Consider the following 26,968-nt stretch of genomic DNA (forward strand, 5'->3'; position numbering starts at 1 on the left):
TGCGGAACACCACTAGTCACAGGCCTCCAGCCGGAAAAAGACCCTTCCACTACCACCCTCTGTCTTCTATGACCAAGCCAGTTCTCCACCCATCTAGCCACCTCCCCCTTTATCCCATGGGATCCAACCTTTTTCACTAGCCTACCATGAGGGACTTTGTCAAACGCTTTACTAAAGTCCATATAGACAACATCCACGGCCCTTCCTTCGTCAACCATTTTGGTCACTTCTTCAAAAAACACCACCAAGTTCGTGAGGCATGACCTCCCTCTCACAAAACCATGTTGACTATCGTTAATGAGTTTATTCCTTTCTAAATGCGCATACATCCTTTCTTTAAGAATCTTCTCCAACAACTTCCCCACCACGGACGTCAAGCTCACCGGCCTATAATTACCCGGGTTATCCTTCCTACCCTTCTTAAATAACGGGACCACATTGGCTATCCTCCAATCCTCTGGGACCTCACCTGTGTCCAGTGACGAGACAAAGATTTGCGTCAGAGGCCCAACTATTTCACCTCTCGTCTCCCTGAGCAGCCTTGGATAGATTCCATCAGGCCCTGGGGATTTGTCACACCCTACTCAATGCTGCAACTCTAACCTCACACCCTACTCAATGCTGTAACTCTAACCTCACACCCAACTCAATGCTGTAATACTAACCTCACACCCTACTCAATGCTGTAACTCTAACCTCACACCCTACTCAATGCTGTAACTCTAACCTCACGCCCTACTCAATGCTGTAACTCTAACCTCACACCCTACTCAATGCTGCAATACTAACCTCACACCCTACTCAATGCTGTAACTCTAACCTGACACCCTACTCAATGCTGTAACTCTAACCTCACACCCTACCCAATGCTGCAACTCTAACCTCACACCCTACTCAATGCTGCAGCTCAAACCTCACACCATACTCAATGCTGCAACTCTAACCTCACACCCTACTCAATGCTGTAACTCTAACCTCACACCCTACTCAATGCTGCAGCTCAAACCTCACACCCTACTCAATGCTGCAATACTAACCTCACACCCTACTCAATGCTGCAACTCTAACCTCACACCCTACTCAATGCTGCAACTCTAACCTCACACCCTACCCAATGCTGTAACTCTAACCTCACACCCTACCCAATGCTGCAACTCTAACCTCACACCCTACTCAATGCTGCAACTCTAACCTCACACCCTACCCAATGCTGCAACTCTAACCTCACACCCTACTCAATGCTGCAACTCTAACCTCACACCCTACTCAATGCTGCAACTCTAACCTCACACCCTACCCAATGCTGCAATACTAACCTCACGCCCTACTCAATGCTGTAACTCTAACCTCACACCCTACTCAATGCTGTACTCTAACCTCACACCCTACTCAATGCTGCAACTCTAACCTCACACCCTACTCAATGCTGTAACTATAACCTCACACCCAACTCAATGCTGTAATACTAACCTCACACCCTACTCAATGCTGCAACTCTAACCTCACACCTTACTCAATGCTGTAACTCTAACCTCACACCCTACTCAATGCTGTAACTCTAACCTCACGCCCTACTCAATGCTGTAACTCTAACCTCACGCCCTACTCAATGCTGTAACTCTAACCTCACACCCTACTCAATGCCGCAATACTAACCTCACACCCTACTCAATGCTGTAACTCTAACCTGACACCCTACTCAATGCTGCAACTCTAACCTCACACCCTACTCAATGCTGCAATACTAACCTCACACCCTACTCAATGCTGTAACTCTAACCTCACACCCTGCTCAATGCTGTAACTCTAACCTCACACCCTACTCAATGCTGTAACTCTAACCTCACACCCTACTCAATGTTGTAACTCTAACCTCACACCCTACTCAATGCTGCAATACTAACCTCACGCCCTACTCAATGCTGTAACTCTAACCTGACGCCCTACTCAATGCTGCAACTCTAACCTCACACCCTACTCAATGCTGTAACTCTAACCTCACACCCTACTCAATGCTGCAATACTAACCTCACACCCTACTCAATGCTGCAACTCTAACCTCACACCCTACTCAATGCTGCAACTCTAACCTCACACCCTACTCAATGCTGCAGCTCAAACCTCACACCCTACTCAATGCTGTAACTCTAACCTCACACCCTACTCAATGCTCCAATATTAACCTCACACCCTACTCAATGCTGTAACTCTAACCTCACACCCTACTCAATGCTCCAATATTAACCTCACACCCTACTCAATGCTGCAACTCTAACCTCGGACCCTACTCAATGCTCCAATATTAACCTCACACCCTACTCAATGCTGCAACTCGAACCTCACTCCCTACGCAACGCTCCAATATTCACCTCGCACGCTACTCAATGCTGCATTATTAGCCTCGCTCCCTCCTCAGTTCTCTGCACTCTCTCAGTCACTTTGCAAAAATCCCCATCAATCATAACTGCTCACCCTTTGCTTCCTTTCACACTCATACTTAGCACTTCTTCAAATCCTATACCCACACCTCACAGCTTGTACACACTGCCAGGTATTCAGTCACACAGCCTCATTGCACACTAGATTGCAGCACACCCACTGACACAATGACCTCTCTCTTGCAGGATAGAATGGCAATAAGTGAAGGCAGCAGCAGCGCACCAGTGGAAAGCTATCATGCTGTCCCTGCTTATCATGGTAGCGGGGATGATCGTCTCCATCACTGCAGTGGATATGAGTGAGGTCGTGCTCAGTGGTGAGGCTGAAAACCTGTAAGGCGAGAGAATGCTAATCCTCCCCCTCACATCCACTTCCCACTCACCCCACATTCTCACCTCATACATAGACTTCAAATTGCTTGACGCCTCCAGCTTCCCCGCACACGCACGCACACACATATGCACACGCACACATGCACAACTTAGAAACCCTACAGCACAGAAAGAGGCCATTCGGCCCATCGAGTCTGCACCGACCACAATCCCACCCAGGCCCTACCCCCATATCCCTACATATTTACCCACTAATCCCTCTAACCTACGCATCCCGGGACACTAAGGGCAATTTTAGCATGGCCAATCAACCTAACCCGCACATCTTTGGACTGTGGAGGAAACCGGAGCACCCGGAGGAAACCCATGCAGACACGAGGAGAATGTGCAAACTCCACACAGTCAGTGACCCAAGCCGGGAATCGAACCCAGGTCCTTGGAGCTGTGAAGCAGCAGTGGTAACCACTGTGCTACTGTGCCGCCACAAGTACACACACATGCATGTGTGCACACGTGTTTGCACACACACATGCACAGTAGGCGATGGCCCAGTAGTATTATCACTAGACAATGAATCCAGAACCTCAGCTCATGTTCTGGAGACCCAGGTTCGAATCTCGTCACGGCAGATAGGAGAATTTGAATTCAGTGAAAAAATGTCTGGAATAAGGAATCTAGTGATTACCATGAAACCATTGTCGATTGTTGGAAAAACCCATCTCGTTCACTGATAGCCTTCAGGGAAGGAAATCTGCAGTCCTTACCCGGTCTGGCCTACATGTGACTCCAGAGTCATAACCATGTGGTTGACTCTCAACTGCCCTCCAATGCCAACTAGGGATGGGCAATAAATGCTGGCCAGCCAGCGATGCCCATGTCTTGTGAATGAATAAAAATTACACGTACACATGCACACACACATGCACACACACACATGCACACACACACATGCACACACGCGCGCACATGTGCCTCACCACAACCCTGTCCTTTGTGTTTTTCTCCTTTCAGATATCCAAAAACTCTCACCTGACCAAGCGGGGGTGGAAGAGAAAGAGATGGAAAAGCAGGAAGGGAGCAAAGGAGAAGTAATGTGTCACTCACCCTCTCACTCTCTGCAGCCAGCAGATCAGATACTGACACTGCGCCTACTTTGTAGGGTAGCTTAGAACTGGGATATGCAGCCAAGGCAGGGGACCAGAGGTGCCAGCTCACTAGCAGGTCAGGTCACACACAAGTTTTGCTGCAGACGACTCAGAAGGACATCGATGTACAAAGTAAGAGCTGAAAGGCGTGCATGATGGTCTATCAGAAAGCCTATGGTCATGGTCAAGGAGCATGGAGATCTCCAGGACCAGCATGACGCGTTGCTTTGTACGGAACTGGGAATCCGCCCTTCCAGCTTGGACATGGTGACCAGCACTTTGTCTGATGTCTCAGCTTCTAGTGTAACACGGCAGAAAGGCCCCCAGCATCTGAGCAAAGCCATACGAGATGTTGTTACCTCAAACACTCAGCTTGCCACCATCATGGCTGCAAATACCAGCATTCAGAAGGGTTTGCACAGTGTTGCAGCTTACCACAGCTTTCCCAGATCAGCGAGGCACCACCCCGTGGGAGTGGCAGTGGCACCTTGAATATGGACCTGCTGTCCTCGGCTACCTTCCACCACTGCCACTCTGCCAGTTCCCTTACTCTTACCCTTCAGTCGGGCAACCCAGACTCGGTACTGCCCGTGTCGAGGAGGGTGTAGCGCGTAACACAACCTGTCGGGCAGAGAGCAGCTGGAGAAGATGCCCCGAGGCCATTTGCAGCCTGACTGAATGAAAATCCACAGCCTGTCACTCGCCATGGTGCATGCACTGAGGTAGCACTGTGTAAGAACACTGGCACATGCAAAGAGTCTCAGAAAACAGTGATAGTCAGGAATCTGAGGAGATAAGGTGAGGGGCTTTTGTTGAATAAGGATTTGTGAGTTTGTTGACCAGTTCCATAGTTGGATAAGCCAATAACGGACAGCGTGACTGGTAATTGGCTGTATTGATTACTACCACCCTTCCTCATGCACCCCCTCTTCCATTTCTTCTCCCTCAGCTACTGATAAGAGCTGTACCCTGATGATGGCAAGGATGTGCAAGGCATTGCGTAGACCATGGTGAATCATGACAGACTACCAGCCAGCTCCTCCTGAATGGTCCAGGCAGCAGAAACATTGCTGCAGTGATCTTCTCAATGACATATTGTGGGGCAGCATCACTTATGTCACACGCTGAGGTTGTACACCCACATTTATAAACTAGATGGTCGGCAACTATCCTTTGTTGCCAGGTAGCCAGCCTCTGGCCCCTTATGGTCATTCAAATGCTGATGAGTCAGCTGATGGCACAGGATAGAGGCATCATAGGCATTGCCAGGTTACTGGGCACTCCACATGTCTGATGCACTGACTATGGCTACACACCAGCTGGACATTGAGGCAGTGGATTGAGTTGCATCACTGAGTTTACGTGCAAAGTGCTGTGTGGTAACCAGCGGCACCCTGCAGCTTGGAGAAGCTCTCAATCCCAGCAAAGCCATGTATTTGCTTTACCAGCTTCTTTCTGGAAAGGGTGAATATGTCTTCCTCTCTGCAGGCACACAGAGCATGCGTGATCTCTTTCTGCAAGAGTGAGATAACAAAGAACAAAGAAAATTACAGCACAGGAACAGGCCCTTTGGCCCTCCAAGCCTGCACCGACCATGCTACCCAACTGAACTAAAACCCCTCCCCTTCCAGGGACCATATCCCTCTATTCCCATCCTATTCATGTACTTGTCAAGACGCCCCTTCAAAGTCACTATCGTATCCGCTTCCACTACCTCCCCCGGCACCACGTTCTAGGCACCCACTACTCTCTGTGTAAAAAAATCTGTCTCATACATCTCTTTTAAACCTCGCCCCTCACACCTTGAACCTATGCCCCCTAGTAATTAACTCTTCCATCCTGGGAAAAAGCTTCTGACTATCCACTCTGTCCATGCCTCTCATAATCTTGTAGACTTCTATCAGGTCTCCCCTCAACCTCCGTCGCTCCAGTGAGAACAAACCAAGTTCCTCCAACCTCTCCTCATAGCTAATGCCCTCCATACCAGGCAACATCCTGGTAAATCTTTTCTGTACCCTCTCCAAAGCCTCCACATCCTTCTGGTAGTGTGGCGACCAGAATTGAACACTATATTCTAAGTGCGGCCTCACTAAAGTTCTATAAAGCGTCAACATGACTTGCCAATTTTTAAACTCAATACCCCGGCCGATGAAGGCAAGCATGCCGTATGCCTTCTTGACTACCTTCTCCACCTGCATTGCCACTTTTAGTGACCTGTGTACCTGTACACCCAGATCCCTTTGCCTATCAATACTCTTAAGGGTTCTGCCATTTACTGTATATTTCCTATCTGTATTAGACCTTCCAAAATGCATTACCTCACATTTGTCCGGATTAAACTCCATCTGCCATCTCTCCGCTCAAGTCTCCAACTGATCTATATCCTGCTGTATCCTCTGATGGTCCTCATCGCTATCCGCAAATCCACCAACCTTTGTGTCGTCCGCAAACTTACTAATCAATCCAGTTACATTTTCCTCCAAATCATTTATATATATCACAAACAGCAAAGGTCCCAGCACTGATCCCTGAGAAACACCACTCCATTCAGAAACGCACCCTTCCACTGCTACCCTCTGTCTTCTTTGACCGAGCCAGTTTTGTATCCACCTTGCTAGCTCACCTCTGATCAGATGTTGGAAATACAGCCTGGAAGGAGACCAAACTGAAGAAGTTCATGTCCACAGCTACCTCCACAGTCAATGCTACCCTTACCCTTCTCTGAGACTGCATGCCAGCCCCCAGTAGAGGGTTGGGGTTAGGGATTTGAGTGACCATCTCCTTAATGAGGTGGATAAAGCACAAGCACTCAATGAGGGTGAGCTGGGAAAATTGGTCTCTGAAGACCCTGGGTGGATATGGCTTTCCACTGAAAAAACTTCTTCCTCCCTCCTTCCACCTTGTCCTTCTCTCCTTCACCTCAGCTCATTCTCCCTGACATGCTGGAGGCCAAGGGGCCTGGTAACTGCAGAATGCAGAACCGGGAGCAAATGATCTGAGTAGGACCCTTGAAGTCAGAACCAAGGCCTTCACCGTGTGGCCAAATGGGCCACCTAAAATGACGATTTGCAAAGCACTCTGGGACAATTGGGCAAGAACCAAAATGACAGGCTGCAGTTTAAAGACAGAGACAAACAGGCTGCAACCCTGACGAGTGAATAAACAGGATATGTTTCATCTCCAGGATGAAAGGGACTTTATGGTCACACTGGGTTGTTTACCAGACATAAGGGCACCGTGACCCCTTATTTAGGAGGGAGGTATGTGACCTATGTGCCTCCAGCACCTACAGACATGGCCGTTGGGGACACAGTAAGAGTTTTAACAACACCAGGTTAAAGTCCAACAGGTTTATTTGGTAGCAAATACCATTAGCTTTCGGAGCGCTGCTCCTTTGTCAGATGGAGTGGAAATGTGCTCTCAAACAGGGCACAGAGACACAAAATCAAGTTACAGAATACTGATTAGAATGCGAATCCCTACAGCCAACACCCAGAGATCGGTGTGGCAGCACCTGATTGGACTCTTATCGATCAGGGTGATCAAGCCCTGATCGATTGATTGGCAATGGCCAAAAGGGGCGTGAAACCCAACGAGGTATAAAGGGTGCTGCGCAACCAGGAATCTCTCTCTCTCTCTCTTTCTTTCGCTCTCTCTCTCTCTCGCTCGCTCTCTCTCACTCTCTCTCTGACCCCACGAACGAGCTACAACAACAGTGAACATCACCAGCGATGACCAGCATGAGGAGAGCCACCACACCCGAGAAGGAAGGAAGGAAGACCAGAGCCAGAGTGCCAGATCAGACCAAAGGACCAGACTATGCAGAGGACGACCGAGACCAACGCTTGGGTACTTGCCAGTCTCGCAAAGTTAAGTCAAGGTCTTGTATTGGCCTTGAATTCTAGTATTTTCCTGTAAGATAACTTATCGTTGGTTGGGTGGGTGATTATCGATTGTGTGGGTTTAAATAAATATTGGTTGTACTAATAAGACATCTTCTCGTGGTTATTTGTCCACCGTATAAGGGTTAAAACAGACTGTGCGGCAGATAACAGTCAACAACCGTGTGCCACACCACCTTCCGTAGATTCCACAATCCTTAAGTAGCAGTACAAACCTCCAAGCACTTCCACTAAAACAGCAATAGCCAGCAGAAATCAGTCAGCAATTAAGCTGGAAGTGTTTGATGATGCCTTCCTGTATGAGGTTCAAAGGGAGTGTTAGCTGGAGCATTTTGGTCAGATAAAGCATCATTAGAGTTTAACTATTCCATGTTGACGGACATCACGATCCCTCTACCTTACATGTCATTGGCACATGCTCTCAGTGTGCACGTTAATTACCTCAACAGTTTTGGCATCCTGTACTGCCAGTACAGGCGTGTTGGCATGACACTGATGTCTATATCTTAGCATTCAACTCCGAAACCACCTACATTGGTCATTACTGTTACCAGTTCAGAATGAACTGATAATACCATTTTGTGGCAGGACTAATGCAACCATGTCACCAAGTAACTAGATTGGTTTCATTAAGTTATCATTTCCACCGATTTAGACCATAAGACCATAAGACATAGGAGCGGAAGTAAGGCCATTCGGCCCATCGAGTCCACTCCACCATTCAATCATGGTTGATTTCAACTCCATTTACCCGCTCTCTCCCCATAGCCCTTAATTCCTCGAGAAATCAAGAATTTATCAATTTCTGTCTTGAAGACGCTCAACGTCTCGGCCTCCACAGCCCTCTGTGGCAATGAATTCCACAGACCCACCACTCTCTGGCTGAAGAAATTTCTCCTCATCTCTGTTCTAAAGTGACTCCCTTTTATTCTAAGGCTGTGCCCCCGCGTCCTAGTCTCCCCTGTTAATGGAAACAACTTCCCTACGTCCATCCTATCTAAGCCGTTCATTATCTTGTAAGTTTCTATCAGATCTCCCCTCAACCTCCTAAACTCCAATGAATATAATCCCACGATCCTCAGACGTTCATCGTATGTCAGGCCTACCATTCCTGGGATCATCCGTGTGAATCTCCGCTGGACCCGCTCCAGTGCCAGTATGTCCTTCCTGAGGTGTGGGGCCCAAAATTGCTCACAGTACTCCAAATGGGGCCTAACCAGTGCTTTATAAAGCCTCAGAAGTACATCCCTGCTTTTGTATTCCAAGCCTCTTGAGATAAATGACAACATTACATTTGCTTTCTTAATTACGGACTCAACCTGCAAGTTTACCTTTAGAGAATCCTGGACTAGGACTCCCAAGTCCCTTTGCACTTTAGCATTATGAATTTTGTCACCGTTTAGAAAATAGTCCATGCCTCTATTCTTTTTTCCAAAGTGTACGACCTCGCACTTGCCCACGTTGAATTTCATCAGCCACTTCTTGGACCACTCTCCTAAACTGTCTAAATCTTTCTGCAGCCTCCCCACCTCCTCAATACTACCTGCCCCTCCACCTATCTTTGTATCATCGGCAAACTTGGCCAGAATGCTCCCAGTCCCGTCATCTAGATCGTTAATATATAAAGAGAACAGCTGTGGCCCCAACACTGAACCCTGCGGGACACCACTTGTCACCGGTTGCCATTCTGAGAAAGAACCTTTTATCCCAACTCTCTGCCTTCTGTCTGACAGCCAATCGTCAATCCATGTTAGTACCTTGCCTCGAATACCATGGGCCCTTATTTTACTCAGCAGTCTCCCGTGAGGCACCTTGTCAAAGGCCTTTTGGAAGTCAAGATAGATAACATCCATTGGCTCTCCTTGGTCTAACCTATTTGTTATCTCTTCAAAGAACTCTAACAGGTTTGTCAGGCACGACCTCCCCTTACTAAATCCATGCTGACTTGTCTTAATCCGACCCTGCACTTCCAAGAATTTAGAAATCTCATCCTTAACGATGGATTCTAGAATTTTGCCAACAACTGAGGTTAGGCTAATTGGCCTATAATTTTCCATCTTTTTTCTTGTTCCCTTCTTGAACAGTGGGGTTACAACAGCGATTTTCCAATCCTCTGGGACTTTCCCTGACTCCAGTGACTTTTGAAAGATCATAACTAACGCCTCCACTATTTCTTCAGCTATCTCCTTTAGAACTCTAGGATGTAGCCCATCTGGGCCCGGAGATTTATCAATTTTCAGACCTTTTAGTTTCTCTAGCACTTTCTCCTTTGTGATGGCAACCATATTCAACTCTGCCCCCTGACTTTCCTGAATTGTTGGGATATTACTCATGTCTTCTACTGTGAAGACTGACGCAAAGTACTTGTTAAGTTCCTCAGCTATTTCCTTGTCTCCCATCACTAGATTACCAGCGTCATTTTGGAGCGGCCCAATGTCTACTTTTGCCTCCCGTTTGTTTTTAATGTATTTAAAGAAACTTTTACTATCATTCCTAATGTTACTGGCTAGCCTACCTTCATATTTGATCCTCTCCTTCCTTATTTCTCTCTTTGTTATCCTCTGTTTGTTTTTATAGCCTTCCCAATCTTCTGACTTCCCACTACTCTTTGCCACATTATAGGCTCTCTCTTTTGCCTTGATGCATTCCCTGACTTCCTTTGTCAGCCATGGCTGCCTAATCCCCCCTCTGATAACCTTTCTTTTGTTTGGGATGAACCTCTGCACTGTGTCCTCAATTACTCCCAGAAACTCCTGCCATTGCTGTTCTACTGTCTTTCCCATTAGGCTCTGCTTCCAGTCGATTTTTGTCAGTTCCTCCCTCATGCGCCTGTAATTACCTTTATTTAACTGTAGAACCTTGATTTATTCAGTGTTTTCCAAGCGAGACTCATTCTCATTCATAACACCAAAAATATGGGCACTGCGCAAAAAAGTGTTGCAACCCCTGTCTGGTTTCTTGGCAAACAAAACTTAAGGTGATCGCAATAGATCAGCTTGCTGAGAATATATTGACACACTGTCTGGCTGGAGAAAAGATGTGGGCGAGAAAGCTGGGTCTTCTAGATCATTGTTCATCTCTGTCCCAGGAGGAGATGGTGAGAATGTTCTCTAACTGACTAAGGACCTCAATGAGATAAATTTGCCTTAACTCAGTTTGAAGTGAATAGAAATACAAGGTATATAACTGCTTTATGTTCAATATTAATTGAGCAATAAACTCATAAATTCCAGTTGAATGGCTGGAATAAAATACAAAACCATCCTATCGCAGTGGAAGGAGGATCTGTATTTAGATCAGATTGAGGTTGGAATGTTTATGGTCCTATCAATGTGGTCAGCCCGAAGCTACATGCAACCTGTACAACGTATATTAAGCTGATCTTTCTCTACACCCTAACTATGACTGTAACAGTGCATTCTGCACCCTCATCTTTCCTTCTCCCCTATGTACTCGATGCAGGATATGTTTTGTCTGTATAGTGCACAAGAAACAATAATTTTCACTGTATACCAATACATGACAATAAGAAATCAAATCAGTTGTTAACATGGAATAAATATGTTCCATTTCATACCATTATCAAACCAGCTCCTCTAATTGGAGTAATTCCTTTCAGTTTACAGCAAGGGGGGAGAGTCCCCTTTGCATCATTGCATACCCAGTATGAACCTCTATATGTTAGCATTCAACTCAGGAATGACCTACATTGGTCATTGCTGGTATCAGTCCAGAATGAACTGATAATACCATATTGTGGCAGGACTAACGCAACATGTCACCAAGTAGCTAGATTGGTTTCATTAAGTTATCATTTCCACCTATTTATTCACACTGTTTTCCAAGCAAGACTCATTCTCAATGGTTTACAGTCACACAAGTTGAAAAAAAAAATGCTTTGAGAAAAATCTGTTCAACATCCTTAAAGATCAGTGTTTCGACCTTTGTTCTTTCAGTGGACTAACCTGTGCGGCACAGTAGTTGATGCATGCTCTCGCATATGAAAATGCATTAACATGAATGTTTCTTTTTGTGTGTGAATCTTTGCAGTGTTGTTTATCAAGATGGATTTTATGGGGCAGACATTTATGTAAGTACTTGCGATGTGCACACAGCCTTCACTCATTACTAAAGTCATCCTTCTTACAAGTTTGCTGGCAGTGTCCGCCATTTTTAACTTTGTTATAACCACCTGTCCAAAGGCTGAAAAACAACAATGCAGCTGTGCTCATATCCAAATAATTTTTCATAATTCTATCTTGAAATAACCATTTGCTGGTGTGTGTGTATGCCGTATGCCTTTCAAATTTATGGTATTAAAATATATACATGGTGACCACTTAAAACATTAGCATAATGTGTAGCAGTATTATTACTTTCCTGTTAATGAACAGTATTGTAAATGACTTTCATTTTGTTAAAGATGCTTTTCTCATTTAGTTTTCAAACATCTCATGCCATTTCTGTTCTATTTTTGGAGGGTTCTGTAGGCATTTTTCTGGTGACTTTAATGTGTCTGATATCTGCAGATTTTACAGCATTAGAGTAATGGTTCTGTTGCTCATTAAAGTGATAGATGGGAGAGTGGAATCAAAATATTATTTACTTTTGCTTCCAATGCCATTATTTAGTATTCCTACCTCAGGCAAGCGTGGCCACTTCCACACTGCACTGAGCTGCAGGCTGAGCTACAAGTTTAAAAGTACAAATGGAGACTAGTACACAACGGAAGATTCTGAGCACCCTAGGGCCAAATCGAAGACCTAAATTTAAGTTCAAAATCTGTGAGTTTTCAGAAGAAGGTATCCTGGCTCTCAGTTACTTCATTAGATGGATACGACGCAACAATGGAGTGTTCCATCTCACTGTTACCTGCCATGGAACAGAAGAATACAACTAAGAAACTTGTCTCTCCCAAGAGAATCATAGAATCCCTACAGTGCAGAAGGAGGCTATTTGGCCCATCAAGCCTGGACCGACAACAGTCCCACCCAGGCCCTATCCCCGTACCCTGATTGTCCCCCTGACACAAAGCATGGCCGGTCAACCTAACCCATACACCTTCAGGCTGTGGAAGAAAACCGGAGCATCTGAAGCATATTAAATTTATAGAATGGTTACAGCATAGAATGAGGTTGTTTGGCCCATCGCACCCCTGTTGGCCCTCTGCAACAGAACTTCATCCCACTCCCTCGCAATCCTGCAGATTTTTCTTTCTCCTCAGGTAATTATCCGAATCTCTCTTTGGAGGCCTTGATTGAATCTGCCTTCACCATACTATCAGGCAGTTCATTCTGGATCCTAATCACTTGCTGTATAAAAAGAAAACATTTTTCTTCATGTTGCAGTTGACTGTTTTGCCAATCACCTTAAATCCCTCCTCTCGTTCTGGATGCTTCTGCCAGTGGGAGTAGTTTCTCTCCAACTGCTCTGTCCCGACAACTCAGCCTCCTCCAGAGGTCCCCAGCATCACAGATGTCAGTCTTCAGCCAATTCGATTCACTCCATGTGATATCAAGAGATGACTGAAGGCGCTGGATACGCCAAAGGCTATAGGCCCTCACAATATTCCAGCAATAGTCCTGAAGACTTGTGTTCCAGAACTTGCTGCACCCCTAGCCAAGCTGTTCCAGTACAGCTACAACACTGGCATCTACCCAGCAATGTGGAAAATCACCCAGGTTTGTCCTGTATACAAGAAACAGGACAAATCCAACCGGCCAATTACCACCCATCAGTCTACTCTCGATCATCAGTAAAGTGATGGAAGGAGTATCAAATGACACTTACTCAGCAATTACCTGCTCACTGACGCTCAGTTTGGGTTCTGCCAGGATCACTCAGCTCCTGACCTCATTCCAGCCTTGGTTCAAACATGGACAAACGAACTGAACTCCAGAGATGAGGTGAGAGTGACTGCCCTTGACATCAAGATGGCGTTTGGCTGAGTGTGGCATCAAGAGCCCTAGCAAAACTAAAGTAAATAGAAATCAGGGGAAAAACTGGTTGGAGTCATTCTGAGCGCAAAGGAAAATGGTTGTGGTGATTGAAGGTCAATCATCTCAGTTCCAGGGTATCATTGCAGGAGTTCCTCAGGGTAGTGTCCAAGGTCCAACCATCTTCAGCTGCTTCATCAGTGACCTCCCTTCCATCATAAGTTCGGAAGTGTGGATGTTCCCTTTTGACTGCACAATGTCCGGTATCATTCATGACTCCTCAGGTACTGAAGCAGTCCATGTCCAAATGCAGCAAGACCTGGACAATATCCAGGGCTGACAAGAGGCAAGTAACATTTGCACCACACAAATGCTAGGCAATGACCATCTCCATCAAGAGAAGATCTAACCATCACCCCTTGACATTTAATGGCATCACCATCGCTGAATACCCCATTATCAACATATTCTGGGGGCCCAAAACTGAACTGGACTAGCCATATAAATACTGTGGCTACTAGAGCAGGGCAGAGGCTAGGAATACTGCAGCGAGTAGCTCACCTCCTGCCTCCCCAAAGCCTGTCCACCATCTACATGGCACACATCAGGAGTCTGAATGTATGGAGCCCAACAATACCCAGGAATCTCAACACCATCCAGGACAAAGCAGCCCGTTCGATTGCTATCCCTTCCACACACATTCAATCCCTCCACCACCGACGGACAGTGTGTGCACCATCTACATGATGCATTGCAGGAACTCACCAAGGTTCCTTGGAAGGCACAGTTACAACTTTTTGAATTGTGTGCTATCTACAAATTTTGAAATTGTGCCCTGCTCATCAAGTCTACTTCATTATTATAGATCAAGAAAAGCAGGGATTCCAACTCAGGGTTGTCTGCAGAACTCCACTATATACCTTCCCCCAGTGTGATAAACAACTGCTCACAGCAACTCTCTGTCTCCTGTGACTCAGGCACTTGCGTATCCATGTTCCTATTGTTCTTTTTATTCCATGAGGTCTAACCTTGTTGACAGGCCTGCTTTGTGTCCCTTTATCAAATGTCTTTTGAAATTCCATGGGGATCAGATGATTAATCAGATGAGCCAGAAAATTGGAATCGATGACTTCAGTCTTTAGACTTAGTCGACTCTTAAATGAAAGGAGGACATGTGGAGGTGGATGATCCATAAAAATGAAGATATAAGGGGGATGGAAAAGAGCACACCTCGCATGATTCTGTTCTTTGGACCTTACCAAGTTAGATATTGAATTAAGATACTTGGTCCTGAAGAACGATGAGCAGAAAATCTCAACAATGATGCTTGAGAAACATAAGTCTTTTAAACGTGTGCCTTGTGTTTGATCTTTTCAAACTATTTTTCTCATTGTTAGAATTAACAACAGTTATTGTTCAGATAAAGTGCAATATCACTTTTATACTAGTTTCCAGCAGGGATAGCTCTTAAGTAGATGATGATGTTCGCATTTCTTCTGGATATTGAAATCTTCAAACATCACAATAAATGAAAGCAAAGTAGGCTCATTTTCAGCACTGTGTAAAGTGGATAAGTTTTATATCACACTGAAAAAATGTACTGTTAGAATTTCCCCCTAGAAGCTGTCTTCTTTGAGTTTTCCTTTCAAAGTTACACACTTCGGTATCGGCCTCCGAGTTTAAATTGATTAAATTTAATTGATAGAAATATAAAAAAATGCATTGGACAACATTAGAAAATACAAATTGCATTCTGCAATTCATCTACCAGAGACTTTGAAAAATTACATCGTGTGAAACTTTAGTAAACAGAAGAAAATCTTTTCAAGATAAGATGAAACGATAGCAGAGAAATAAATACCTTCAATACCTAAGAGTAGCTTCTCCCTGTTTTTTAATTTGGTGATACTTGATTTGTATGGATTTGAGGTTTTTCAATGGTTCAGTATTGATTCCAAACTTGAAAAGGAATGGCTTATTGGGTTCATGGGTTGTTCATTCTTTTCACATTCCAAACATTATTTCTGTTTCATTATAGAGTAGTGTACCAAGAACCAGTGTATGGCAATAATTTCCTCCAGGTATGAAGTACTGGATAATGAGTGAAGCATCACATTGAATGGGAATTGCTGTGAAACCTTTCTTACTAACTATGGGATAAAAGGGGCAATTGTTGATGCAGGAAGGGTTTGCTTTGAGTGAATATTAACCATTTTCAGGCAGTCTGGATTTGCCGAGTAGCTAGGGCTTGGGGTGAACTGTGACGAAAAAAAAAATATTGGGAATGAATGCTGATTCCAGACAGGGAATCTTGGCTTTAGGCTTAGGACTTGTGTAAGTCTTTTCCATCCACTGCACTTGCAAGAAGGCACAGTGAGGATGGCTGTCCCCAAGGATGGTGGGACGGCCACATCCAACCACATTTTAATTGGATCATAAATGGTGTTTGCTTTATCTACAGAGACTGGATTCTGTATGTTAATTGGCATGCTGCGATCATTTAGAAATGGTTGATATAACATTCTGGCCCATTGAACAGGAGGCTCTGCTGTTCTCACAGTTTGACAATCAATGCATCACTGCCCACAATTCATTTTGAATGTGCATTTGTTTGTCCTGTTGCTTAATTGAAGATCCATAATTGTCTTAACTTCAAAAATGAGCAAGTTTAATTAAAATCAAATTTATATGAGAATGACTTCATTCCAACTCGTATGACTTAAAGAATTAACTTTAATAACGGAGCCAACAAATGCATTAGGATCAATATGTTAGGGATATCTTGACAGAATATACTGGATCCTTCAGTATTTTCAACATTTGTGCAGCAGGTGGCCAGTTTCTAAGCAGGGAGCGGTAAGCTGTACTTGAACAAGGTACACTTAGTCTTCATTTAAATTAAGTAGTAAATAGGAACACAGTCAATAGTTCTCAACCTCAAAACTCAGCTTCAGATCAGCAGCATGGATTGGTTGTGTCTTCTTTAATATTGTTTTCTGTGTGTGATCTCACACCTAAACCTAATAGACATATCTCACGAATGTCGAATGGGTCAAACTTGCACATTTTCAATTCAAAGATTATCATAAAGAATAATAAATTAGGTTTTAAAATTGTTATGGGCCTGGGCTTGACACAATTGATCAATTGAATAGTAATTTACAGTCCTATTAAATGATTCATTTAGCCGAGTTAAATGAGAACATTTTCATTTCCTCTTTAAAAATTAATTGCCTTTCCTTCTTTGGTGTGCCCAAACTGGGCAGCTGACCTGAGCCACACTGATTCCAGAACCCTGCCAATCCTGCTCCCTAACCAGCTGTTAGAAGGCGCAAGAGAGCAGTATGGAAGAAAGTGTCACTGATTTTTATTTTGCAGAGGTATATCTGTACTCTAATCAATACCCACCACTGAAGACCGAGCCTAGATTGGGAATCCGGTGCATGGGAAATAATGGAGACATGGGGTGGGATTTTCCGGCCACGCTCACCCCAAAACAGGAACATCCCACCCGAGGTCAACGGACCTTTGCATGGTCTGCCCCCTGCCCGCTACAATTCCCGTGGTGGGTGGGACAGGAAATTCTCCCCATGGTATAATCCTAACATTAAGACCAGAAGAAATAGGAACCTGAGTAGGCCATTTGGCCACGTGAGCCTGCTCTGGCATTCAATGGGATCATGGCTGATCCAACGTTCCTCACATTCACTTTCCTACCCTTTCCCCGTAACCCTTGATCCCCTTGCTACTCAAAAATCTATCTATCAAAGTTTTAATTATACACAAGAACTCTGCCTCCACAGCTCTCTGCAGCAAGGAGTTCCAAAGACTCTCAACCCTCTGAGAGAAGAAATACATCCTCATCACAAATTAGCACCCTTTATTAAATGATTCAAAACATTGGTACGCCAATGCAGTACGTCACTGGACAGTCCATATAATTTATCCTTTACTACTTGCAGTTATCTGCATAAACATAGATGCTGGTGTCTATTTTGGATCATTAACCATCAGCACGTACAATATTTGTCAAGAAAATCTGAGCTCAATCGTTTACTGTGCCTTAGAAGATTAAACCAGAATTCGCAGACCTTGAATATTTCAAGACTGTAAGGGTGCTGATATATTACTTCCCCTCTTCACCACCTGGAAAACAGAATCACTGGGCAGATCTAACTTGACAAACAATGTGATAGGTTATGGTAAAATAGCAATGAAAAGGTGTAGAGCAAACAGCTTTACAAATCCATGTTTCTTCTGTCAGATATACCCCGTTGAGCTTATCAAATGCGAAATTGTCAGTTCAGGCATAAATCATGACCTGCTTCCATAAATGTTGAAAATACTGGGCGTCCTATGCTACGAATTTGCAAGTGGACTGAGCTATTTCTTTTGTTTGCAGGGTGGGTACGCTGCCTACAGGTATGCCCAACCTGCCACTGCTACTGCTGCTGCCTACAGCGACAGGTAAAGAAACCTTTCTCTTTCTCTGATTGAACTTATTGTAATTTACACGATACTGTGCGAGGGTACAAAGGAGCTAGTTCTCAGAAACGATTGGTTATCCTTCAAACAAATAGCATTGTTGAGTTGTGAATTTGTGAACGCCACTACTATTAAGCGTGATTTGGCTTGGTCACGTTGTGATTGTTTCTACAATGGTATTTGATATCTGTCGTGCCACTTTCCAGCCATCAATTTAGACTGGTTCTGGAGTTTGCAGCTGTTCTGTAAAATGCCGACAGAAATTTATAATTCCTTATGAGAAAATACTGACTTGCCATCCTGGAATTAACTTGACTTGCTTTCATTTCGTTTAATTTGGAAATCTAAAATGGTTCAATAAAAACTGAGTAGGAAAGAGCAAATTGGCTGGGGTTTGAGTGTTTAGCCGCGGTCTAAATTGAATCGAGCAGAACAAATTGCTCACAAAGGCACATTGAGTGCTTTCAAACAACATTTCCACTTCCATTTTAACTGAAATTGTCCTGAAAAAAAATACCAACATGCAGTTCATCAAGGCATCAGTCATGCTCCACAATAAGCAAGGAAAAAGGCAGAACTCAATTTTACTAATTACATTACTGAAGGTGGCATCACACCACAAGTTGTTTCTGCTATAGTTTACTTTAATCTCCCTGAGAGATACTCAAAGCCTCGTATGATGTTCTTCCACAAACTGCAACTCCAAATCCCAGATGCACACCTCCTGACAGTTGCTGCAGGGCTAAATGGCATTACCGTCCTCCATGCCGGCCCAATTCAAGCCATGGATGGAAGTGGCCAATTACAGATCAATGCCAGAGCCACTGCGAAATGATGGCACCTTAGCCAACAGCGATTGAAGATAAAGTATTCTCTCAGCACAGTGGCACAGTGGTTAGCACTGCTGTCTCACAGTGCCAGGGACCCAGGTTCGATTCCAGCCTTGGGTGACGGTCTGTGTGGAGTTTGTGCATTCGCCCCGTGTCTGCGTGGGTTTCCTCTGAGTGTACCAGCTTCTTCCCTCAATCTAAACATGTGAGGGTTAGGTGGATTGGTCTTGTTAATATTGCCCCTTAGTGTCAGCGGGATTAACCGGGTAAATAGGTGGGGGTTGCGGGGATAGGGCCTGGGTGGGACTGTTGTCGGTGCAGGCTCGATGGCTGAATGCGCTCCTCCTGCACTTTAGGGATTCAATGATCTTGTAGATTTAACGTTTCAGATTCACTTTTCTCCCCCAATAAAATTAATTTGCATGCACTGGATTATTTCATCACAATCTCACTATCAATTAAAATTACTTGTGTTTTGACATTTTTAATGAAAAACAAAGCAAACATCATTTTGTTGAAGGAAAGCTAGATAAACACATGATGGGGAAGGGAACATGTTGATGGGGTTAAATGAAGTAGAGTGGGAGGTGGCACATATGAAAAATAAATGCTGGCATAGCCCAGTTGGACTGAATCACCTGTTTCTGTGCTGTTACATCCTGAGTTAGAGATGAAATGTTACTGACCAGCTTTTTGTAGAAGATCTAAAATACATTTTAATTCTCAAAGACAACACAGTATTTGCTCACTTATTTGAAACAACTGAATGTTTTCTTTTCCTTCTCTTCAACTACGTTACCTCTCCTGCCACTTTCAAACACTTAACTTAGGCTGCTTTGATTAGGTGATCCCTGCTCTCTTTAACCTTGCCCAAATGACCATTTCACTGTAGGAACATCCATGCTAACCTCACCCACAATCCACACACGTGCATTGGTCAGTAGGGATCACTGGAGAGCAATCAGGAGCAGGAACCATGGCTAATTTTACTTTCTCCTCATCCCTATCCCAGGCCATTAAACCATACCTCCTTCTGCCGCCCAAGCCAAGATTGGGACTGACTTTGCCCTTTGAGTCATACCTGGTGGGGCATTTATATGCTGATCATTCGAGAAACTATCAAACCATTTGTGTTTAATTTTTGGCTAAAAAAAAAATAGGTCATGTCAAGAGAATCATTTCTGGGGAGTCTCTGCAGATTATTGTGAGAAGCATAGACCAATGGGCTTGGTTAAGGAATTAAGAAGAAGGAACATGCTGTAGATACTCAGCAAGTCTGGCAACACCTGCGCAGGGAGAAATAAAGGGTGGGATTTTCCTGTCCTGCCTGCCACGGGAATCGTAGTGGGTGGGACAGGACCATGCAAAGGTCTGTTGACCTCAGGGCAAGATTTTCCATACTTGGAGCTGGAAAATGCCACTGGGAAGATGAGAAGTTCTGGTCCCTCCAAAATTCCCTCCCAAAGTTAACAGACTTTTGGATGGTCTCTAGATTCCTTGGGCAGGACTGGAAAATTTAGGGAGCAGACAAAAGTCCATTGACTTTGGGCGGGAGATTCCAGTGGGACCGGAAAATCCCGGCCAGAGTTCATGTTTGAAATGTTGGGCTGGATTTTCAAAGCGGGGTCAAGAAGCCGACACATTGGTTGGGATTTTCCACCCACCCCCGGGGGCGTGTTTTACAGCCACGGAGGCAGCCCACCATGGGCTGGCAACGTGACCTTCCGGTCCTGACACTGTCAACGGGTTTTCCTGTTGTTTGCGCCCTCCCCTGCCGATGGAACCCACAGAGTGGGGGTCGTCGTCTGCAGGCCCAGGAGATCTTGCTGGCAGGAACAGTCGGAAAATTTTGGCCCTTGGGTGAATTTGGGAAATGACCCTGCGCCGCAGCTCATGGTGCTATTTTTAAAATTCAAATGGCACAGTTGGCCAGGAGGTGGGAGCTGTCTGTCTGCTGCCAGCAGCAGAGGCTGGTGCCAACATTGTAGAAGAGGGCAGGAAACTCCTCTGAACCAGCTGCTTCAGAAGGACTGGAAGGGGCCATGTAGGAAAATAAAGGCCCAGTACTAGCACTGGAACAAGTAGAAACATTTAAAAATGATTTTAAGACAAAGACAAAAAATCTTTATTTGACCCTTCGGCAAACTCAGTAGGCATGCGCTAACGTGCAATAGAATGTTCGGGTTCAGTGAAAAAAGACAGCCTCTTCAACAAGCTCCTGAAGGAGCTCAAGGGCGGCATGGTGGCACAGTGGTTAGCACTGTTGACTCACAACGCCAGGGACCTGGGTTCAGTTCCGGCCTCGGGTGGAATCTGCACCTTCTCCCCGGGTTTGCGTGGGTTTCACCCGGGTGCTCCGGTTTTCTCCCACAGTCTAAAGATGTGCAGGTTAGGTGGATTGGCCATGCTAAATTGCCCCTTCGTGTCCAAACGATGTGTAGGTTAGATGGATTAGTCATGGTAAAAGTGTGGGGTTAAGGGGATAGGATGGGATAGAGGGACTGTGTAAGATACCCTGTCATAGAGTCGGTACAGGCTCGATGGGCCACTTGGCCTCCTTCTGCACTGTGTGATTCTATGTTTGTTAATGGGTGGCAAGCAGGCTTATCATTCCCCAAAGCCCCCTCCTCCCCCTTGCCGGCCCGTTGAATATTACAAACTGTGGAGGAGGTGTTGGGATCTTGAGAATACTTGCCAGACCTGCTGAGTATTTCCAGCCTTCTCTGTTTCCATTTCAGATTTCTAGCCTCTGCTGTATCTTGTTTATGTACAAGGCTTTGGTGAAGAGTTTTGTTCAGTGTCTAGTTCCATCCTCAAATTTGTTATCTAGTCAGATCAGAGCTACTCCCTGGATCACAGGAACAGTTTTTACTTGCACCTTTACTAATTATGAAATATATTGGGCGGGATTCTCCGACCGCAGTAATTATGTACCAGAATGGTAACTTTGCTTGTGGTTAATATATCTGCTTTAGGAGGCTGAGGTATGGTGTGTCAGGACAGGACACACCAAACTAGTCAGGCTTTAAGTTTCTCTTGGGAGTGAAATACTTCAATTTTGTTGATCTAGTGAGGTTATATGGAAATGTGAATTTAATTTATACTTTGGTAGAACCTTTAAAGCTTTATTAGTGGCATTGAAAGCAGTGCTGTAGATAATGTAAACTAGATGGGTTGCCTTTTTAATTATGGGTCAGTTCTAACACTGTGGCAAGATTCAATTGAAAGGGAGTTGATCCAAAGACTATCATCCATCCCTTAACTCAACCCTCTCTTGCTATTAACATGAATGACTGATCAGGCAGAGAAAATGGGGGAAAGTCTTTCCCCAAAACTGGAGAATCTCGCCCGAGGTCAATGGACCTTTGCGTGGTCTGGCCCGCACCCGCTACGATTCCCGTGACAGGCGGGACGGAAGACATCCCCCCTCCCCCCCCCCATTTTCTCTGCCTGATCAGTCATTCATGTTAATAACAAGAGAGGGTTGAGTTAAGGGATGGATGATAGTCTTTGGATCAACTCCCTTTCAATTGAATCTTGCCACAGTGTTAGAACTGACCCATAATTAAAAAGGCAACCCATCTAGATTACATTATCTACAGCACCGCTATCAATGCCACTAATAAAGCTTTAAAGGTTCTAACGAAGTATAAACTAAATGCACATTTCCATATAACCTCAAAACCGCAAAATTGAAGTATTTCACTCCCAAGAGAAACTTAAAGCCTGACAGATTTGGTCTGTCCTGTCCTAACATGCTATACCTCAGCCATGTAAAGCAGATATATTAACCACAAACAAAGTTACCATTCTGGTACATAATTACTGCATATATCTTGGTTCACTTTCACTGGGCAAGCAACATTTGTTTCTCAAAAATTGGATTTTCCAGTTTGGTGAGGGCCTGATGATGTGAGCATTCAGTGAAAAGGTGCTTATGTTTCTTCTTAGATTATTTTTCTGCATTTTGTTTATCTTTGATGTTCTTTTTGATGCCATGGGATTGGCTTCATCTTTTTTTTTTATCTGTTATTGTTCATTTAGAGGCACTCTTGATACCAAAACCCTTGCATCCCCACACAGAGATATATCATTCTGTAACACTCAACATTTTACCGTATAGTAATTTTATCGATTAATTGTGGATTTCGCTCCCTATCTCTCATAGCAGACCACATGTAGACAGGAGAGCTGAAAACTCAAATTCCCCTTGTGTTTTCATAATTTGTAAGCGCAATTGGCCCTTGAAGTGTTCACACTTATGCCAACTGACATATCACACAGACTCCCAGCATGAGTGATCGATCCGAAGAATACTACCATCACTTTCCAACTCTCTTCTCAAAATTTCTTGCCAGAGAATGAGAGAATTGCCTTTATAATTGGCACACAGTTTCTTTATCGATACTTTCCAGGTCCCAGACGGAATTTTGATTGACACACTCTGGTTTAACATTTATCCATTTACTCATTTACTTTGAGATCTACTGACCAATTTCACAGAATGGACTTCAAAATGGGAACGGTTGTTATTTTTAACCCATTGAAATTCAATGCAGAAGCCTTCATTTTTTTTTTTGAAATTGTGTTGCGTTTTGAAGATGGTAGCTTGATTGAAGTTACATCTGATTATTCCTAAAATGGCACATGTGCCCTTCCCTGCCATGTTCATGCAGGGGCTTGATTCATTTTAGGTACGTTTCAATCTCTGCTGTGCCGTTAGTATAAGGGGCGTGATGGAACTTCCTTTTACTCACATATTACATGATCAAATTTCGAGCAAAATTAATTATGTTTTCTTGACTCTTTTAAATGGATTCAGTAGAATTTTCTTTCTTTTTTTGCTTCTTGTAAACCAGTAGACCAATTGTGTATTACATAACTATTATTGCTGACTAATTGTTGAACTCTATATTCAAAACACAAGTGGATAAGGGCATTTCTAGTTCCAATATGTTAATATCAAATGTCTTCTTAAGTGCCTGTTACAAAATGTAACACGGTTACAACTATTTTGTAATATATCACAATTGGGTTGCATTGTTGACTGATTTTACGATAAATATCTGAAGTTCTAAATCTACTGATTGCCTTGTTTATCTTTGCTTCGGAAGGTTCAGGAGTGTTAAGGCCGTAGAATTTCCCGTGTAAGCAATGTTTTGAATCAATGAAACTACAGTATACTATTGTTTTTCAATTTCTAATCACTCCACACATTGTTTTATTTGTGTTGTGTGTAAGGTGGATGTATGTATTTTGCCTGCTTGCACCAAACCTAGAATGCAATTACGCCTGCATATAAAACTACAGTGTGTTATTCTTTCACGTTATGTTATATTGCATTTTGTTATCATGGATTTATGTTGTATACCTCTCTGGTGGAACCGAAATAAACCTTCGGTTGTAAATAGCAAACCTGAACATGCAAAACAGCACGATATTTCCTTTTCTATCCGTTTATTTCTCTTTAATACTATCTTACAATTCTTTTTTTCGCAATTTTCTTTCTTACCAGTAAATTTCATCAGATGTGGTTTTGGAATGCAGTGAGATTGCACAGAAATAAAATGAAATTGATACCACCAAAATGGTCACAAATCATAGGACGGGTTTTTTTTTAAAACAAAAAACAAGAAGGGCCAGTGGTTCTTTGTTTTGAGTAATCAAACCAGCAACAAATCATTGAACACTATTAACCGAGTACACAATCATCAGTACTGCAGCCCCTAACATGTGCTAAACCTTGTTTCAGAAAAGATAAACTGCTCTTGTTTAATAAACAGAATCACAAATAGCAGAACAACTGATTCAAGCTACTATTTATTACACAATGCATGCCCATAGCTAAAACGTTGTCACCGAGTGTGCTGAGAGCATGTTCATTGAAGAGTATGTAAATACTAATGGCACTTAAAAGGAATTGTGCTGACCCTTTGTCATTTCACACTTAGTGGTACTGTGAAGCCCTTTCGTATCGGTCTTGGGGAAGAGGGACGGATTGTCATTTTGTCAGTGCATATTCACTTGATGAATCAGTTTATCTGCAAAGCTGTATCACTTCTGACAGATCCATCACAAAAGTTCACTGTGTGGCTTCTTGAGCAAAGCCCCAGGACAAGGATTTTTGCCTTGTTTGGCTGCCTGGTGGTTTTTGATTTGATTGGTGCATTTTGTTGTGTACAGTGTACTGGCTTGTGTATCATAGCTTGCAACCAGGGTTCCTTTCTTGAAAATCATTGAACTACTAGATCAAAATATATGCCATTGAATAAATTTAGCTACGACTGTTTGCATTTCGATATCCATGCATATGCACTATGTACATTGAATGCAGTATCATAAATTCCAGTTTGCATGCGCTACACCAGTATGCTTTTAGATGCTGTTGGTATGATTTTGTGTAGACTGAAGCTAATTACTCATAAATGTTTGCAATAAGTGCTTCGTTTTTTGGCTATTGAAAAACAGTTAGGGGAATGTTGGAATGCAAGTATTCAATCTATCGTATGTTCCACGTGATCTTTTCTAATGTATGCTTTTGTCCATTTAATGGCTTAATAATGAAAATATATCTGAGATTAGCTTTGATATTAAATGATAGGTTGTAGCCAAATTTTGTAAAATGGAATATTAATCATGGATTTCTGTCTGAAGAAATGGTGGACATTTAAGACCTTAAAATACCTTATCATGTATAATAATCAACCAGTTATTTTGAAACAAAATACTAAATGTACTGTCATTTTAAAAATGCTTAAAATTACTTACGTTTTGTTCCATGCTGAAATTTCACCTCCATTTACATGATTCCAAAACTTGCATATATAGATTTTGCTCTTCCCTTAAATGTAGATACATTAAAGTGGATCTTTTTTTCCCCAATTACGCAAGGCGCACAAATTCGAGAAAAGGCTTAATTTTATTTCAAAAATCCTGCTAATTAAAAATAAAATCCCATGGATTATAGAGAAATAAAATTCATGAGTGGTAAGCAACAGTTTCTTTTTACTGTCTTATTATTCATATTGCCTCTTCGGAACCAATTAGAAAAAATAGTTATATGCAGTTTAAAAAAAATAAAGAACAGTTTACGCTTTACAAAAAAAAATAGACCCCCTCTGAAATTAGTATTTAAATTCAAATCTGTGAACTTAACAGAAAACATTTATCACAGTAACTGTAATAAAACCATATTTGCTATGTATTATACTTGTAGATTTACAAATAAACCGTTGATAAGCAAAAGTCTGAAAGACTTGCAATATTTCAGCTTGCATGAAAATTTGTGAGGAAAATGTTTTCAGCACAAAATGTTGTTTTGCCGGCTTTATTGGGCAATGGATTGGAAACAATCGATATCATTAATAGCCCTGCATGCTAATCAAGTAACACATTTACTGTGCAAAACAGAATCTTTTTTTTTTCTAATGACATATCCAGCAAAGAATAAACCAATATCTGGAATTTTAATTCAATTTTATATATACTGTTTTTTTATTAAATGCATTTTTTATTAAATGGCCATTGATTAGATATATGTATTTAAAAAATTAAGACAATAATTCACTCAACTAAAATTCACAGTTAATTAAATAATTTCTGAAAGCCTCCTCCTCCCTCACATTCATTTAATTAAGGAATTCCTCCCCCCCCCCCCCCCATCTTTAAACATCAGGTCAGTGGGCAGCTAGCACATCTTCCAGTCAAACGTGCTCGTCACCAAAGCAGTGTTGTCAATTTTATCTTCTTTTGCAGAAATCAGTTCGTCTTCGTTGCAGCAGATGAAATTTCTTGTAACACCTCTTCAGGTAATAATTGTTGATACTTTTTGATGCATCCACAGTGATATTTATATCTTTCGTGGTATCCTGCCGAACCTCACATTTGCCAAGCGGGGTG

At 43.2% G+C, this 26,968-nt stretch overlaps 1 protein-coding gene across 2 annotated transcripts in view; it reads left to right on the top strand.

Moving 5' to 3' along the window:
• Window positions 1-26,968, top strand: part of rbfox1 (RNA binding fox-1 homolog 1) — a 291,598-nt gene that overhangs the window by 231,828 nt on the left and 32,802 nt on the right. For both annotated transcript variants that reach the window (XM_078239819.1, XM_078239820.1), the window contains 2 exons: window positions 11,869-11,908; window positions 18,157-18,221. In XM_078239819.1, the coding sequence (XP_078095945.1) occupies window positions 11,869-11,908; window positions 18,157-18,221 (105 nt within the window). The remainder of the gene's footprint in view (window positions 1-11,868; window positions 11,909-18,156; window positions 18,222-26,968) is intronic.

Source organism: Mustelus asterias, chromosome 23 (assembly GCF_964213995.1).
Source record: "Mustelus asterias chromosome 23, sMusAst1.hap1.1, whole genome shotgun sequence".
Taxonomy (NCBI): Eukaryota; Metazoa; Chordata; class Chondrichthyes; order Carcharhiniformes; family Triakidae; genus Mustelus; species Mustelus asterias.